At 32.9% G+C, this 18,165-nt stretch overlaps 2 protein-coding genes across 3 annotated transcripts; one reads left to right on the forward strand and one right to left on the reverse strand.

Moving 5' to 3' along the window:
* Positions 1-658: 658 nt before the first annotated feature.
* LOC117324090 (saccharopine dehydrogenase-like oxidoreductase) lies at positions 659-12,486 on the reverse strand. Of its 2 annotated transcripts, none has more exons than XM_033879727.1 (12): positions 12,181-12,486; positions 10,600-10,706; positions 9,288-9,368; positions 8,938-9,067; positions 8,022-8,071; positions 6,869-6,999; positions 6,519-6,636; positions 3,587-3,706; positions 3,310-3,366; positions 2,942-3,065; positions 2,361-2,442; positions 659-2,068 (listed from the first exon to the last, which is right to left on the reverse strand). In XM_033879727.1, exons 1-12 carry the CDS (start codon positions 12,353-12,355, stop codon positions 1,972-1,974), a joined length of 1,272 nt encoding a protein of 423 aa, XP_033735618.1. In that variant the 5' UTR covers positions 12,356-12,486; the 3' UTR covers positions 659-1,971. The 2 variants fall into 2 exon arrangements, with proteins under 2 accessions (XP_033735618.1, XP_033735617.1); XM_033879726.1 differs by lacking the exon at positions 6,869-6,999 and adding an exon at positions 7,022-7,152.
* A 159-nt stretch (positions 12,487-12,645) lies between these two features.
* LOC117324091 (DNA-directed RNA polymerase II subunit RPB9-like) lies at positions 12,646-16,743 on the forward strand. Its single transcript, XM_033879729.1, has 6 exons — positions 12,646-12,791; positions 14,346-14,400; positions 14,972-15,045; positions 15,471-15,597; positions 16,240-16,315; positions 16,426-16,743. Exons 1-5 carry the CDS (start codon positions 12,727-12,729, stop codon positions 16,300-16,302), a joined length of 384 nt encoding a protein of 127 aa, XP_033735620.1. The 5' UTR covers positions 12,646-12,726; the 3' UTR covers positions 16,303-16,315; positions 16,426-16,743.
* The last annotated feature ends 1,422 nt before the right edge of the window (positions 16,744-18,165 follow it).

An 18,165-nucleotide genomic window follows, 5' to 3' on the forward strand; every position in this document is an offset into this window, starting at 1 on the left:
ACCTGTTAATATATATATATCTAACCTGTTAATATACACATCTAACCTGTTAATATATATATATATCTAACCTGTTAATATATATACAGTATATCTAACCTGTTAATATTTATATCTAACCTGTTAATATATATATCTAACCTGTAAATATACACATCTAACCTGTTTATATATATATATCTAACCTGTTAATATATATATCTAACCTGTTAATATATATATCTAACCTGTTAATATATATATCTAACCTGTTAATATAAATATCTAACCCGTTAATATATATATCTAACCTGTTAATATACACATCTAACCTGTTAATATATATATCTAACCCGTTAATATATATATCTAACCTGTTAATATACACATCTAACCTGTTAATATATATACATCTAACCTGTTAATATATATATATATCTAACCTGTTAATATATAAATATCTAACCTGTTAATATATATACATCTAACCTGTTAATATATATATATCTAACCTGTTAATATATCTATCTAACCTGTTAATATATATACATCTAACCTGTTAATATATATACATCTAATCTGTTAATATATATATCTAACCTGTTAATATTTATATCTATATACATATCTAACCTGTGAATCAACATCTTAACTATGAAACACAATGCAAAGACGTTTGTTTTATTTTTACAAAATATAGCTTTATTGTAATCAATATAGATTTATGCATGTCCCTACCAACAACATTACAGTAACATTGTTAATGTTTTAAGTATAATAAGCACGAATACAACTGATTACCACCATACATTACACTGCCAGGCAATTTGCATAGAAAATAGAAATATAAGATGATCACATTTCAATCACATACCTTATACCTGGTCACTGTGATACAAATAGAAACATATCGAACAAATGCATCAAACCCAGAGCCCCTCCAACAGATGCTAAGAAAAATATTAAGATACATGAAAAGCTGCATGTTATTAGATATAGATAAGTCTTCAAATACACAACACTTGGTCCTCATAAATGGAATTTTACTTTGTAAAAAAACATTTTTCTCAAATTTAGAGGACTAGAAACACTGAGCATACTTGGCTATTCTGTATGTGATAACATATCTATAAACAGGGGATGCGAGAGGTCCAACATTCGGGTAAAAAGTTCAGTGTGGTATCTATAAACAGTTTGGGGTCAAATAATAATAGCAATGGTTGACTCAATTAAGTAATATGCCAAACTGCTTTCTTGAACATTACAGCTAGAACACCATGTAGTTCATGAGTCAATGAACATCACAGAACACCCTGTACAGTTCAGGAGTCTATCATCTTTACAGTTAGAACACCCTTAACAGTTCATGAGATTTTTAACATTAAAGCTAGCAGACCATGAACAACCCATGCATAGTTTATAAACAGGGTCATTTATATACACTGATTGTGGACCTACATATTTCGGTATTTCATAAAAACCTACAGCTACCAGCAATCATAGTATATATTAAACAAAAGGTATACAATTAAATGCAACAAGTACCAGGTACTTGTTGAAAAGGTAAGCCAGCAACATTACATGGGGAAAATAAAAAAAAATTAAATACATTATTTGTATAATAAATATGAATATCAATGTAAATTAAATATTTAAAGCAGTACAGCACTCGTATACAAAACAAAAATATGAAAAATGTTTCACTTTGTGAATTAGCAAGTACAGAAAATATAATATAAGAACAGAAAAATAATTTTATTAAAACTTGTGTCACATATTAATTTTGTTCTTTACTCCATGTGTATGACAATAATAAATACTGTTATTATCAACTGATCACAGTTTGCTGACGTGCACACAAGCATGATACATAGAATATACGAACAAAATGTTATCCATGTTATTAAACAAAGTTGTCATGGTATCCATGTTTAGCAACTGTCACCATGATAATCTCCATGGCACCCCTTACTGACTGCTGGGTGGTAATGTTTATTCCTTGACTTCTGTGAAGGTGACATTGTGTTTGTGGAGCCTCTCTATCAGACTGGTATTCAGGAAGGCTGCTCCTGGCGGATACACACCACCACTGCAGAAAAAAACAACTTATTAATTCTACATTTTCACATCAGGAAATTGTTGGCCTCCTGGAAGGTCATTTCTGTACTTTTCTGGAATCTTATCAGCCTTGTTGATGACATGACTGTCATACACTTATTCTCTGTGAGTTTAGCTTCCGGATTCATGGCATCATTGCAAGAAATGGCTTATACTTTGCCAATTTGGCAATTGATTTGAGGCCAAAAACAATCGTAATTGATTTTTTATTCTTTTTTTTTTTAATTTACAAGAATTCTTGAAGACATGACAATTATACCTACTCTTTAGGAAGTTTATCAGCCTCCTTGAGGACCACTAGAGCAGACTGAACCATACAGATGGGTGTGGTTATGTATCCAAGCTCTGTAATACAGGGACACACATATATTTACACAACTTGACTGAAAGATGAGGTTATGTATCCAATCTCTGTAATACAGGGAGACATATATTAACAAAATATGACCGAAAAATGTATTATACTTATTCCACAGTAGATTCTTTAAAAAGAATGTTAGTCATTTCAAATTTCAGAATCAAATCTTTTTGGCCATTGCTGACCCCCATCTCTCTTGTGAATGACAAAACATTTGACTTTCGAAACTAAAAGACATTGCTTCAAAACATCTATGCAAAATACAATGTACATTTGTATATAGAAGTTGCAAAGGACACAGCATACATGTTTGCTTTTTTCCTCTCTACTTTTCATATGATATACATAGATTGTAACTTATCCAAAAGCAGTCCAAAGTGAGCAGAATTGATGACCTGACAACCATGTAGGTGTTTTAATCTGTAACTAGTGATTTAGAGTACACTATTTCTGAAAGTGGAAGGCCTAACTTTGAGGATGACCAACCTGGCCCTGCGACTTTGGCAGTAAGAATGGTATCCGGTTTTTCCTCAGGGTCTGATAGTGGCTCTTCTAGTTTTTTGCTCCATCCTTTGGCCACAAATGTCATCTTAAAGCTACAGTTTTCAATCTGAAATATTATGGAATTGATACAATAACCAAACAAAGCAAATCAAATGTCCTAAATTGTACACTGCAGAAACATCAAGAACATCAGGAGTCCCATGAGGAAAGTTTAATAAATGATATTAAAACTGCTGTTCACTGTGGTCCTTTTATATACTATATTTTACATAACACTGACTACATTCAAGTACTTATGTGAATATGTGAATGATAAAGACCTGTTGTGCTGTGGATTAGACTTCAATTACCTGACTTTTTGTTGGACCTCCTTTCTTGAAAAATCCTGCTGTGAAAAATGATGGATACTGAAATTGAAAAGAAATAGGATTTTAAAGAAATTTAATCATTACAACACTCATTTCAACATTCCCTAACATCCTATAACAATACCTTGTATTTAAATGCAGTGTCTAACACCTCTTGTTTGCAGTACCTAATACAATGTATTAACAGTATCTTATCTTTTTCACTTAGTTCTGCACATATTTGGAATACATATATTACACTCCATTATCATAAGCTTACCTTCATAAGTAAAGACTGCCCCAGACTAAAACTTGACATGATGAGGAAAAGAAGACCAAACAAGATGTTTCCCACCACACTAATCAATCCGTCCTTCACTAAGTAGGGGACAAACTGTATCTGTAATAAAAAGAGTTTAAAGAACTTCAGATTGATTGAAGGGATGCTTCACAAATTCAAAAATGAGAGAGAACTTTAGGTTTGTGGAGGCAATGTAGGAGTTTATGTAGGTAAGATATCATAGTGTTTTAACAAAGGGAGATAAGGTAGTGAAGGTAAAATATATCAAATGTTTTATCAAAGGAAGATAAATTTGTGTAAGTAAAAGATATCATAGTGTTTTAACAAAGGGAGATAAGGTTGTCAAGGTAAAATATATCAAATGTTTTATCAAAGGAAGATAAATTTGTGTAAGTAAAAGATATCATAGTGTTTTAACAAAGGGAGATAAGGTTGTGAAGGTAAAATATATCAAATATTTTATCAAAGGAAGATAAATTTGTGTAAGTAAAAGATATCAGTGTTTTAACAAAGGGAGATAAGGTTGTGAAGGTAAAATATATCAAATGTTTTATCAAAGGAAGATAAATTTGTGTAAGTAAAAGATATCATAGTGTTTTAACAAAGGGAGATAAGGTTGTGAAGGTAAAATATATCAAATATTTTATCAAAGGAAGATAAATTTGTGTAAGTAAAAGATATCAGTGTTTTAACAAAGGGACATAAGGTTGTGAAGGTAAAATATATCAAATGTTTTATCAAAGGAAGATAAATTTGTGTAAGTAAAAGATATCATAGTGTTTTAACAAAGGGAGATAAGGTTGTGAAGGTAAAATATATCAAATATTTTATCAAAGGAAGATAAATTTGTGTAAGTAAAAGATATCATAGTGTTTTAACAAAGGGAGATAAGGTTGTGAAGGTAAAATATATCAAATATTTTATCAAAGGAAGATAAATTTGTGTAAGTAAAAGATATCAGTGTTTTAACAAAGGGAGATAAGGTTGTGAAGGTAAAATATATCAAATGTTTTATCAAAGGAAGATAAATTTGTGTAAGTAAAAGATATCATAGTGTTTTAACAAAAGGAGATAAGGTTGTGAAGGTAAAATATATCAAATATTTTATCAAAGGAAGATAAATTTGTGTAAGTAAAAGATATCAGTGTTTTAACAAAGGGAGATAAGGTTGTGAAGGTAAAATATATCAAATGTTTTATCAAAGGAAGATAAATTTGTGTAAGTAAAAGATATCATAGTGTTTTAACAAAGGGAGATAAGGTTGTGAAGGTAAAATATATCAAATATTTTATCAAAGGAAGATAAATTTGTGTAAGTAAAAGATATCAGTGTTTTAACAAAGGGAGATAAGGTTGTGAAGGTAAAATATATCAAATGTTTTATCAAAGGAAGATTTTGTGTAAGTAAAAGATATCATAGTGTTTTAACAAAGGGAGATAAGGTTGTGAAGGTAAAATATATCAAATATTTTATCAAAGGAAGATAAATTTGTGTAAGTAAAAGATATCAGTGTTTTAACAAAGGGAGATAAGGTTGTGAAGGTAAAATATATCAAATGTTTTATCAAAGGAAGATAAATTTGTGTAAGTAAAAGATATCATAGTGTTTTAACAAAGGGAGATAAGGTTGTGAAGGTAAAATATATCAAATATTTTATCAAAGGAAGATAAATTTGTGTAAGTAAAAGATATCAGTGTTTTAACAAAGGGAGATAAGGTTGTGAAGGTAAAATATATCAAATGTTTTATCAAAGGAAGATAAATTTGTGTAGGTAAAAGATATCCAATGTTTTATCAAAGGAAGATAAATTTGTGTAAGTAAAAGATATCATAGTGTTCTAACAAAGGGAGATAAGTTTGTGAAGGTAAAAGATATCCAATGTTTTATCAAAGGAAGATAAATTTGTGTAGGTAAAAGATATCAGTGTTTTAACGAAGGGAGATAAGTTTGTGTAGGTAAAAGATATAGTGTTTTAACAAAGGGAGATAAGCTTGTGAAGGTAAAAGATATCCAATGTTTTAACAAAGGGAGATAACAAACCTCAGGTTTTTTTTTAGGTTTGGGATGTTTTGTGATAAGTGAGAACTTAAGGTTTAGGTAAAGCGGCCCTTCGGTTTAGGAGGAGTTGTCCGGACAAACTTAAAGTTAGGGTTCTTATCAGAAAACCTGTTTTTAGTGACCAGATGCCATAGCAACCATAATTTTGAGAAAAAAGAAAGTGGCATGCACATCTACACATAGTCCTCTATATTTGTGTGAAGTTTCATTGAAATCGGCCCTTCAGTTTAGGAGTTGTCCGGACAAACTTAAAGTTAGGGTTTTTATCGGAAAACCTGTTTATAGTGACCAGTTGCCATAGCAACCATAATTTTGAGAAAAAAAGAAAGTGTCATGCACATCTACACATGGTCCTCTATATTTGTGTGAAGTTTCATTGGAATCGGCCAATCAGTTTAGGAGGAGTTGTCCGGACAAAATGCGTCTACCTACCTACGGACGGATGGAGGGACAGACAGACAACCTGATTCCAGTATACCCCCTAACTTCGTTGCGGGGGTATAATAAAAAATTAGATAGCTTTGATTGTGATAAAGGGAGATAATTTCAGGCTCTTATAGTTTAAGGTCTCCTTTTTGAGAAATGGCATTAAGTTCCGGTTTGGAACTTAATGTCTAATGTCGTAAAATCTGGCAATCTCAAATTCCTACACCTAATGAAGTATTTTGTATCATTGAAATCGGCACCATCCTAGGACCAGGTTATAAGATGGGTCTCATATACAAGGTAAGACTTCAACTCAGAACAGAGGAGGATATTATCATGGTTTATATGACACCTGTGTGATTTTAACTAATCTATATCTAAAGTTTCTTTCCCTAATGTATACACACAAACAAGTAATTATACAAACCGGCCTCTGCTTGAGGACATCATGTTTGTAGCGCTGTGACCGGTACACCACTGATTTGTCACTGCCCAGGAAGGGCAGGCAGTACTTTCCAATCACCTCACTCTTAAACACTGCTCCCCTGGAAGATGGAATACATAATTATACCTTAAGTCATGTTTCTGACAGATTCTACACAATTCAAAGACTTCATTCAAATTATTAAATGAACTTGGCACTGCCGAAGCATATTTGATATCTACTGTTTAATAATAGTATTTGCAAAAATAGAAATTAACAAAACTAATCTTTTCCATTTACTCTTGATAAAATATTGCATTGGTTTTCTCACACAAACAAATGATGTTTGATACCTCTTTGGTGCCTTGTGATTGGATGGTGGAAGTCGCTCTGGGTATAACGACCTTCGTAGAGATTTAAGTTCTCTGGCATGAGCTACTCCATGGATAGCTGATTCAAGAGTGCCCATGTTTAAAGCGGGACCCTACCAAAGACAAAATATTCACCTTTTGGTCAGCTGGTGTTTAAACCGAGGTAGTGATTCTGGAAACAGGGATTTGCGGAGGGATTTTAGTTCACCAGCATGTGCAATACCATGTATGGCAGATTCCAGAGTTCCTGTGTTACCTGCAACTCCCTGAGAAAGGCAAAGGGACTGAGGTAGAGGATACAACAAGCATACTGAATTTTGCACAAGGGACACATAACAAGACAAAACACAGGGAGGCAGCAGCCCAACATGTATTGAAACAAGGATTGCATACAAAGATGAAAGAACAATCTATTTGATTCTACTATAATGATCATATGAGCTGTGTGACGGAAAACAGGAAAAGGGGAACAACTCTTATATAAATAGCCAAAATAAATCGGTAAAAGGATACTATATATGTCATACCATTGTACTCCTGTCAAATTTGACAGACGTATAAACATACAAATACAGAATAAAAAAATTAACAGAAATGAAGAATGTATTACAAAGTATTATAGATGATCTATTATCCTCTGATAATTCAATGTATTGCAAAGTATTATAGATGATCTATTATGCTCTGATAACTCAATATATTACAAAGTATTATAGATGATCTATTATCCTCTATCATCCTCTGATAACTCAATGTATTATAAAGTATTACAGATGATCTAGTATCCTCTGATAACTCTAATTATGTCATTCCTATCAGAATCTGACCTTTACCATCATAAATACACCCTTATCCTTTGCTGTTGCGGAACAAGACACATTTGTTTAAAAATGAACAATTACAAATATTTTGTTCATAAACTCAATAGTTTTCCTCCTTTCAGTACAGGCTATTGTATTTTATTGTAAAGTAAAAAATCCCACAAAATCTCAAAAGTAATATTTTTAGATTATACAGTAGTATTCAATTTTTTGTTTTTTGTTTTTTGTTTTCCATTTGAAACAGGAAATGTAAGGAATTGTGTACCTAATGCTTAATCATCAGAAGTTCGTAATATAAAACTACTACTACTTACTTCAGGTCCTGACATGATCTCCAGGTAACTCTCTACAGAATTCACCTCACCTGAAATTTAAAATGTCTATAAAACAACAAATATGGATATGGTGCATCTTTCTAGATACATGTAGTTCAATGTTTAGTTAGTCGATTAATTGTCTTTCAAAGGTTTTGATTAAATAATTTTTTTTCAAATATCAAAAATAATATCTTCCTTATTTTAGTAGCTGGAGAATTATTGATAATCAAAGTGGACGGGTTTTCTTAATGTTCTTTTCATTGTAAAGCAACATGGTATTGCTATTATAGGTTCTTAAGTAGCTAACCTAACCTATAACAAATTTTCAGGCAATCTGATTAGAATCATATCTTGATCTGTGCTCCCATTATTAGACTGCACTGCGCAAAGTCAAGAAAGATTCAGATACGATTTGAATCAGATTGATGTTCAGATGACAAATTAAAATGGTTGTTTAATATCAATACAGGTGATTGTTACAGACAGGTAAGACATAACCGTTAATGATCTGCCCATGATTCTATCAATTTATTACTGTAACTTTCATTGTCAAGTATATTATGAACATGGGGCAAGAAAAGTCCTAAATTAAAGAAATTCAAATAACCAAAAGTTCCAAGGTCCAAGAATTCAAAGCTGTTGCTTGTCTTTTTCAACACTGGAAATATATTAATCTCATATATATGTAATATGTTACTGGAAGGATTCTGGCTGTAAGATTCCCTGTCTAGATTAAATCACAAATCTATAAATGTTCTTATGTATTTATAGATTTCAGTTTAAACTAAAGATTAAACAACTGCTAATGACGTTGAATCTTGCCAACCTGCATAGCAAATTCTGATGATCTCTCTACTTGACTGTCTGATAAAAAATAATAATTTAAAAAAATATACAAACTCTGACTAATTACCATTGAACTGTCTATTGACATAGACCACGCCCATCTCCGCCGGAATACTGTCAAAGCCACAGGCCCCAATGATGTATACGCCACTCTCTTTAGCCTTGTTGTGGTACTTGAGCTGCATGCTTTCCAGATACTAAAAAGAAATTGAATGAGTATTTCTAAAAATGTTTTACATTTACCTTAAATCTACATTATTTGATCATTGGTAGATAATTTGGACACTTAAATACCCAGTTTCAGTTGTTGTCCGTCAAGTTTTACCTGTATGGGATTAAAGAAGATTGTGATGTGTAAACCTGTTATTTACCTGTATGGGATTAAAGAAGATTGTGATGTGTTAACCTGTTATTTACCTGTGGTTCTCCACTGATGTCTAAATGACTGGCTCCTCCCTCTATAGCAGCTTTCACCATCATCTCACCATGGAAACGATACTGAAAATACAACAACACTCTATAACTGTCTACTGGACAAAACAACACCATCATCTCACCATGGAAACGATAATGAAAATACAACAAATCTATAACTGTCTACTGGACAAAACAACACCATCATCTCACCATGGAAACGATACTGAAAATACAACATCACTGTAACTGTCTACTAGACAAAACAACACCATCATCTCACCATGGAAACGATACTGAAAATACAACAACACTCTATAACTGTCTACTGGACAAAACAACACCATCATCTCACCATGGAAACGATACTGAAAATACAACATCACTGTAACTGTCTACTAGACAAAACAACACCATCATCTCACCATGGAAACGATACTGAAAATACAACAACACTCTATAACTGTCTACTGGACAAAACAACACCATCATCTCACCATGGAAACGATAATGAAAATACAACATCACTGTAACTGTCTACTGGACAAAACAATTAGGGATATCAAAGCATGCCATACCTACCTACCGGTAAATACAGCATGTCGAGCATACTTTAATTATATAGGAGACTTTGAATGGACATGATAGAAGTGTACTTTATCATGTCAGACAGTAACAAGTTTAACAAAATTCAACTATTCCAGGAAACCTTACAAAGTAGAAGAGGCCACTCAAAAAAGCTGCAAAAGAACCACTGTATAATAAACATTTGGAAGTACTCACTTCCCCTAACACTTAGTTTGTGGAACACGTCTGAAAAAATGATCGGATCCAGGATACTAAATGGAAAGGAAATCCAAACGAACATTTGAGGAACCAGCCCGTCAAATTCAGACCAGACTGCTACCCAGAGCAGTGGACCTTGACAGCAGGTAACAACTAACAGAATACAATATCTATTTATATCTAACAGAATACAATATCTATTTATATCTAACAGAATACAATATCTATTTATTTCTAACAGAATACAATATCTATTTATTTCAAACAGAATACAATATCTATTTATTTCTAACAGAATACAATATCTATTTATTTCTAACAGAATACAATATCTATTTATTTCTAACAGAATACAATATCTATTTATTTCTAACAGAATACAATATCTATTTATTTCTAACAGAATACAATATCTATTTATTTCTTATAGTTTAGAGCCAAGCATATGACCTTGAATTGTTGGGTGTGAATACAAGATCTATAGTATTTTACTCAATGATTGGTATGCATCTGTTGAGCGAAAACTTACTGGGCCCACACAGTTGAGTATGACCTTGGCTTGTTTACACATCTCCACCATTGAGGTCTCACTGGTTGTGTCTGCTATTAGGACTGGAGTTGAATCAAGCTCTTTACCTGTTCAAAAGATGATATGAGATGCATGTATGGGATTCTTATTTTTACATATTATTGGTTCCATCACATGACAATTAGTTATCCAGCAAAATATATTACCTTTGAACTGAAACTACTTAATACTGTGACTCTGATAGTTCATTTAAAAGACCTTGACCAGGATCAGGATCAAGTTGAGATCATTATTTATATCCAGGTTGATTACTACCGACTTGTGGAAGTTTTGGGAAGATTAAAAAGTCAAACTTAAGGAGTAGCCATGGCCATCTAATGATTTATCCTAACTTTCACAATTACCTTTCAATCTTCAGAGCGGTTAAGCTACTAAATACCCTTTATTTTCATACATTCTATATTTCCTTTGGTCCCTGGCAGCAGGATAGAGATAGGATTTTTGTTAACAGGAAAATATATATAGATACAAAAATAGAAGAACTACATCTATGTTTTTCCACAGAATATTGGTGTCATTATCTGACCAATCCTTGTCCTCATATGCTGCTAGTGTATGGATATCAAACTCTAAAAATGGTCATATAACAGCTTGAAGTATTCACTCATACCGTCACTGGGAGGACGTTCTTTAGACTTTTGTGTTATTGCTGGTAATGAGAAACAAGAAAGTGGATGTATTTCTTGCGCAGAAAGTTTGGTGATTACAATAGTTATTGTACTGAAACCAATTTTCTATCTATAGCAACAGTGACCTCTACCTTTGGACCAGTAAAAAAAAAAAATCCCATGCAAGCAGTTGTGGAAAGAAAAAACTAATGAAAATTGAGTTTGCCAGCTAAAGGAACTGGATCGACCGGAGTTGTCCCAAGGAAACAAATTTTCTCCTTTTAGTAACAGTGACCTAGCTTTGCCCTTTGGACCTGAAAAGCAATTCTAAGCAAGCACTTCTGGTAAAGAAGATCTGCATGAAGTTAGAGTTTGATCAGCCCAAGGTAACTTATTGTACGGAAACATATGCGGACACTGCTGCCGCCGACAAAGTGATACCTATGTCTTGCCTGCTTTTTGCTGGAGACACAAAAATAGCATCACATAATTATAATGGTGTGTCATCTTAGTCTGACAGATACAATATTAAATTAATTACCCCTCATTTTATCAATACAATTCAAGTTTGTTATTTCCCATACCAATTGAAATCTGGATTAAATTTTTCAGCAGTTCTAAATTATATAGACTTTTAAACGGAAAAAAATATCAACTGCTTGATGCCAGGTGCTCTTAATTTACAAACATATATGTAAAACGTGTACAATCTTTAGGCCAAAATACATTAGAATGATGATTCATTCACTGAACAGTCCATCATGTCAAAAGGGGCGTGGTTAACTTTTTGTTATAACTATTGCAGTCCTATTTGTTTTCTAATCTGATTTTGCAATATGACAGTAACCAATTTTGTTCGCAGATAATAATATAAGCCCAGTGAATATGTTTTCTTAACATTTGATATACCTACCTGTCTTTTTAGACGCCTGTTCCAGAACTTTCTGCATTTTACTCATGGTCCTGCCGGCAATAGCCCACGTCAAACCTCGCTCTTCGTCTGCTATTCGGGCGACTTCTTCGACAACGAATTGGCCGGTGAAACCAGATGCACCGAAGATAACAATGTCATACCTCTGTGTGGCCATTTTATGGATAGTAACCTTGCCTAAAAATATGTTTCAGCAGAAAATAACACGACGTCACCTTCTTGTCCGTTTGCCAAATTACTTCGACCGGACTGCACGGGACCTGCTGAAAAAAAAAACGCACCTTGTCGCTTAAGGTCCTAACAATTAATTACAAACACTTCATAATTATATATACAATGCCTGTATCCCTCACAAGTACATTTAACAGGGATAGAAATATTTTGAAATGGTATATATATGTAGGAAATATGTAGGCCTATACATATGTATATTATATTTTTTAGAGCGTAAGCGACTAATGCCGATTTATTTCCATTTCGTTTTGCAATCGTTCAGTTCGGGCCGTTCAGTTCTGAAGAAGGAAAGGCATGGATCTGTATGAAAATCACGACGATGGACCAGGATTTGTGGGGATACGGTTTTGTAAAGAATGGTACAATCAAAATGTTTAATGTTATCGTTTAAAATACGTCGATGATTGTTGAAAAGCAATATGAACATCTCGAGCTCCAAACATGTCCCGCGTTTCCTGTGCCACATGCATGATCAAGATGAAATTGAATAACATTTTGAATATGTAAATTGCCCTGCTGTAATTTCCAGCGACAAACTGACGATTATAACGTAGTTTCGACTATTCGTTTACACATTCCTAATTAATAGGACAACCTACGCATAATGAAATAAATGTTTTAGACTAGATCTAATTTATTACGCTATTACGGCCTTACAGCGCACAGATAAATACCTGCTTTATATAGCCTGCACGTGTAGAGCAGTTCGATCCTCTACCAATCGGCTGCCCTGACACAAAAGGCGTTTAGTACGGGGTCAAGTGAAGCCCGCGATATTCTGTCAACTCAACCTCAGCCTGGCCAGGACACACTCAAATCCACATCACCCACAATATAGTGAAGTTCGAGAATAGATGGATAGAAGCTCGCCTAAATATGCTGAATATCTATTTATGAAAGATATACATTCGGATCTCCTTATTTTATCAATCACATTTCTTGTACCTAGATCTACAGCTGCAAATGGTGTCAAACATCACACCATCACAGATAGCTGGTAACTTATCACTACATCTAAATTATGCTAACGAGTCAATCAAAGTAGACTATTATATCCATGTGCAAACTACACTATATTGGTGCCTGGTACGTATACGTAAACATATATATACAGCGAGCATTGTATAATGACCATTTTGGGATATATACTAAGTATTAAATAAGTGAGTAAGGATCAATCGCAACAGGCAAGGAGACCTCAAGGGTTCATCAATTTTTTTCGTTGACTGGTTTCGCCCGTTTAGGGCTTCATCAGGACATGTTAAGTATTAGATAAAAGACAAGGATTTAAGTTGATAAGTCTGATTATATTTAAGAGAAAAAGATAGCTGACCATGATTATAAATACATCCTGTAAAAACTTTGATTTTGAAGACTATGATTACTGTATGCTTTAATTTTAACCCACGTTCATCAGATGGTCATTGATATACAGTAGCTATATCTATAATTCTTTGATTCTTAATTCTTGTTATCGCTATTTTTTTAATAGTTATGGAAAAATATCTCTCAAAGTTCGTATGTAGGTTCACCTACTTGACCCCTTTAGCTGTACATGTGTATTCAATTTTGACTCTGATCAAGAAAACAAAAAGGCCAACAGGCATCCATCATGGATTTTGGCAATAGAAGTTTGTTTAATAATCGCTATTTCTTGAATAGTACTTTACTTGTACTTCTCAAACTTCACAAGTAGGTTCCCCTTGGTCCCTTATTATGTCAGATCTAACAGTACCTGTCATTGCTACGAATGACCATACATATTGTATTATAGTTCCTTTTTGATGACTTACTCATGGTAACAGTTTAGACCCACACGCTACATCTACAAAATTAACAGCCATACTAAAAACAAAATGATTATTTTATGGTACATTGATAAATATATTTTTTTCTTTTCTTTTTTTTTACAGCAACAATATGTTGTACCCAAAAGAAGATAAAGAGAAGAGATTAATGGTGTATGCAGTAAGTGTTGATTTAAAGACCTGCATAGATGCATCCTTATATAGATATACTTGTACACCGATATAGATTAGATTTTACCTATCCATATACATGTACCTTTATGTTGATAACATGAAAGCAACCCCATCTCTACATGTATCTTTAATTTGTCTTAATAAAATAAGAAATGGACACAATAAAGTACCAGGGTTAGCCCAGTGCTCCAGCCTTAACACAAGGGTATAAGTCTGTCATAATATAGAAAAATGGCAGACATATTATCACTAAAACAATAGCATTTTGCAATCAAGATTGTCATTGAACTTTGAAGTGAGCTGACATGATAAGCAGAACTCATAATACAGAATTTCCTGTTGAAATAAAAGTCAGTAGATCTTCTCTATATATACAGTTTGTTTTCAGTGTACAGTGCTAATAAAGCTTTTAAATGATGATTGTTGAAGAAAGTTTGAAAATCTTTATACTAGAGATAATTAAAGGATAGTAACCAGCTGAATTCTTGTGTATAAAAAAATCATTTCTGCTGTGCTAGATGAAAATCATTTTCTGAATGATATTTTCATTGTTTCAGTGCAGAAACTGTGACTATCAACAGATTGCAGACAATCCTTGTATATATGTGAACAAAATTACCCATGAAGTTGAGTAAGTAATAATCTACAAAATAGATTGCAAACAATAACTTAAAAAATACTTTCAAAAAGAGTCCTCAAAAATGTAAAAAAAAAAAAAAAAAAACCTGTTGTAACAATGGTAACGTGCACTGTTTATTGAGTTACACTGACAATGCAGTTGTAAGTAATGTACACTTGCCAGTAATATAGACTATTAGCATATTATATGTAACAAATATCTCTAACAAGCACCAGTAGTTCCATTGATTGTACTACAGTGTAATACATATGTACCGCATTATACCTAATAAATGTCCCTTACAAGCATCAGTAGCCCCATTTTTTTTTATCTAATATTTATATTTCCAAGTCCATTCAGATGAAACTAACTTGAGATCAGAATCTAAATCTTTTCCCATGAAAAAATTTATTGGCATGTTAATTTTATCCCTGTAGTGAGTTGACACAGATCATTGGTGATGTAATTGCGGACCCTACCCTCCCACGGACAGAAGACCATGTATGTCCCAAGTGCAATCACAAAGAGTCTGTGTTCTTCCAATCACACAGTACAAAGGCAGAGGTATGTTTACTGCAATCTTGGGTGATTGTATCTTATTCCTTTGTGATCCACATGTTTAGTCATCAGACAGCTTGGTTAAGTTATACAAAGTGTATCTTTGGGTGCATACGGTTTTGTAAAGTTCATGAAATTTGCTATGTGGCTTTTAAAAATCTATATTTACTTTCAGCCTTTTGAAGACTTTAATTCCGACCCATGACATTGAAAAGTTTTTTTTTTATGAATTCAATGCTTTATATGTATTAAATTACTCATTCAATCCAAATTCAAATTAGAAAAGTGATTTTTTTTTTTTAATCTTGGGTCTCTCACAGGAGAGAGTTAAGAAGGCATTATGTGTCTGAAACTGATAGACCTCAATAAGTGGGAAAGTCAGAATTGAAGCCATATGTGAAAAGATTGAACCCTCAGACATTGCAAAAATCGGAGTAAGAATGATTAAGACTTGCTCAGTCCTGGGATGAGGATGATTAATGAAAATCAAAGCACAAAGCTTATAGTATAGTATGGTAATAAGTTATCAAGTTCTACTGTTTGAGTTAGCAGTAAATTTCATTTACATCTGTTGTATCAGATACTAACATCATCATCTATTATCATTTAACGAATATATAGTGAATTCAGTGTTATTGTTGTTTACAGGAGGGTATGAGATTGTACTATGTGTGTACCAACCAGCAGTGTGTTCACCGGTGGACAGAATGAACAGACATACTATGTGTGTACCAACCAGCAGTGTGTTCACCGGTGGACGGAATGAACAGACATACTATGTGTGTACCAACCAGCAGTGTGTTCACCGATGGACAGAATGAACAGACATACTATGTGTGTACCAACCAGCAGTGTGTTCACCGGTGGACAGAATGAACAGACATTATTATTGCCTTTTTGTTTAGATGGTAAAAATGAAAAGATCAAGACTTGTTGTGGGATGCCAAGGAAGCATTTAGTAAATCATTTGTCATGCTCATATTCATGTAAATTTCTGTTTAACTTTGCAATTTGTTTTTATTACATAATTGGTCATTGGATGATTAGTGTGAAGCAATATAAAGTACATCATAAGGATGGAAGGAGTGAGAATGAAAGTGTGATGAAAATATGTTTTTTTCAAAGTAAAAAATAAACAAAATTTATCCAAAGTTTGATTTTGTGTAGTCTTTATTATGTAGGCTCCTTCATCCTTAGAGCCTTGTAAAGGTAAATTATTTGGGACAAGGGTTACTGTAAACATCAATGAATATTTCAGTGTTTTGACCAATGATAAGCCTAAATTAGGTTCCATAGTAACGGTTCTGGAAACACCCGATGTTTTAGATAATAGGCTTTGATAAATTACACAACTTGACAATGTTTGAATATTAATTAGCCTGTACAATGGTTACCATGACAACCAAAACTTATGAGAAAAACAAAAACAAAATAACCTGCATGCTCATCTTCATATATTTCCAAACATTCCTGTGTAGTTTCATTGAAATTGGTAAACATTGTTGAGTATAGTCAGGACAAGACATGTCTAAGTGGCTAATCAAAGGTCATAATTTGATTACAACTAGGAAACTTAGGCAAAATTATTTGCTAATGTACCTTTCATGGTAACTAGAATTGAAAATTTGTAATGGTTGCAATTTACATTTTATGGGAATGAAGAAAAGTACACTTTCTGATTAATTCTAAAAACTTGTTAAATGCTCTCTATTCCTTATCGTCAATGAAACAAACAATAATGTATACTCAAATTGATATTTTGTTCATTAAACAGAAGGCCAATATTTATAAAACCAGATGTTTACATGAGTTGCTTCTAAATTTGCTGGCCTTAGTTACTTTATTTCCTGATTACTGTAAAGTTCAGAAACAATATTCTTGGAAGATTTACTTCTGAAATGGGAAAAAATGGTTAAAATTAATCAAACTTGATCTCACTTAATACCCTGGCGATTGCCTTACATGCATGACTATATATATGTAAATTGGTAGGAATAATTCTTTCGCATACTCAAATCCTTCCTCCTGTTTATGTACATGTATATAAATAACATAGAGTAAATTAGAACGGTGACGCTTGACTATCTATTGCACATCTGCATTTCACAATTTATCAACAGTGCATTACCATATGAAATTCCAGAATGTTTGCCCTCTGTAGAAGACTTAGATATCCTCGTTTTATTCTTGTAACAGCAACTTAAACCTTAGAACTTTTAAGACACCTATTGCATATCATCATTTGAAATTTCAGAAAGTTTGGCCTTATATAAGGACCTGATATGATGTATATTTGACATTATATCCTGCAGTTCTATTTTCAGCAACATTGATGTTGACTCAAGAAACTTTTTAAAACCCCTATTGCAAATTCGTGCAACCATGTGTTAATCATATAGAGTGCCAAATCATCTAGTGTAGAAATATTGGTGTACAGTGTCTAGATTATCCACTCATCTATGGGGCGCCGTTTTACTATTTATTCCCATTTGGTGATATCACCTATTCAATCAGTGATATCACAAATTCATTTTTCAAATAAGTGATATCATCTATTCGAATAGGTGATATCAC

This window comes from Pecten maximus, chromosome 3 (genome assembly GCF_902652985.1).
Source record: "Pecten maximus chromosome 3, xPecMax1.1, whole genome shotgun sequence".
In the NCBI taxonomy this organism is placed as follows: Eukaryota; Metazoa; Mollusca; class Bivalvia; order Pectinida; family Pectinidae; genus Pecten; species Pecten maximus.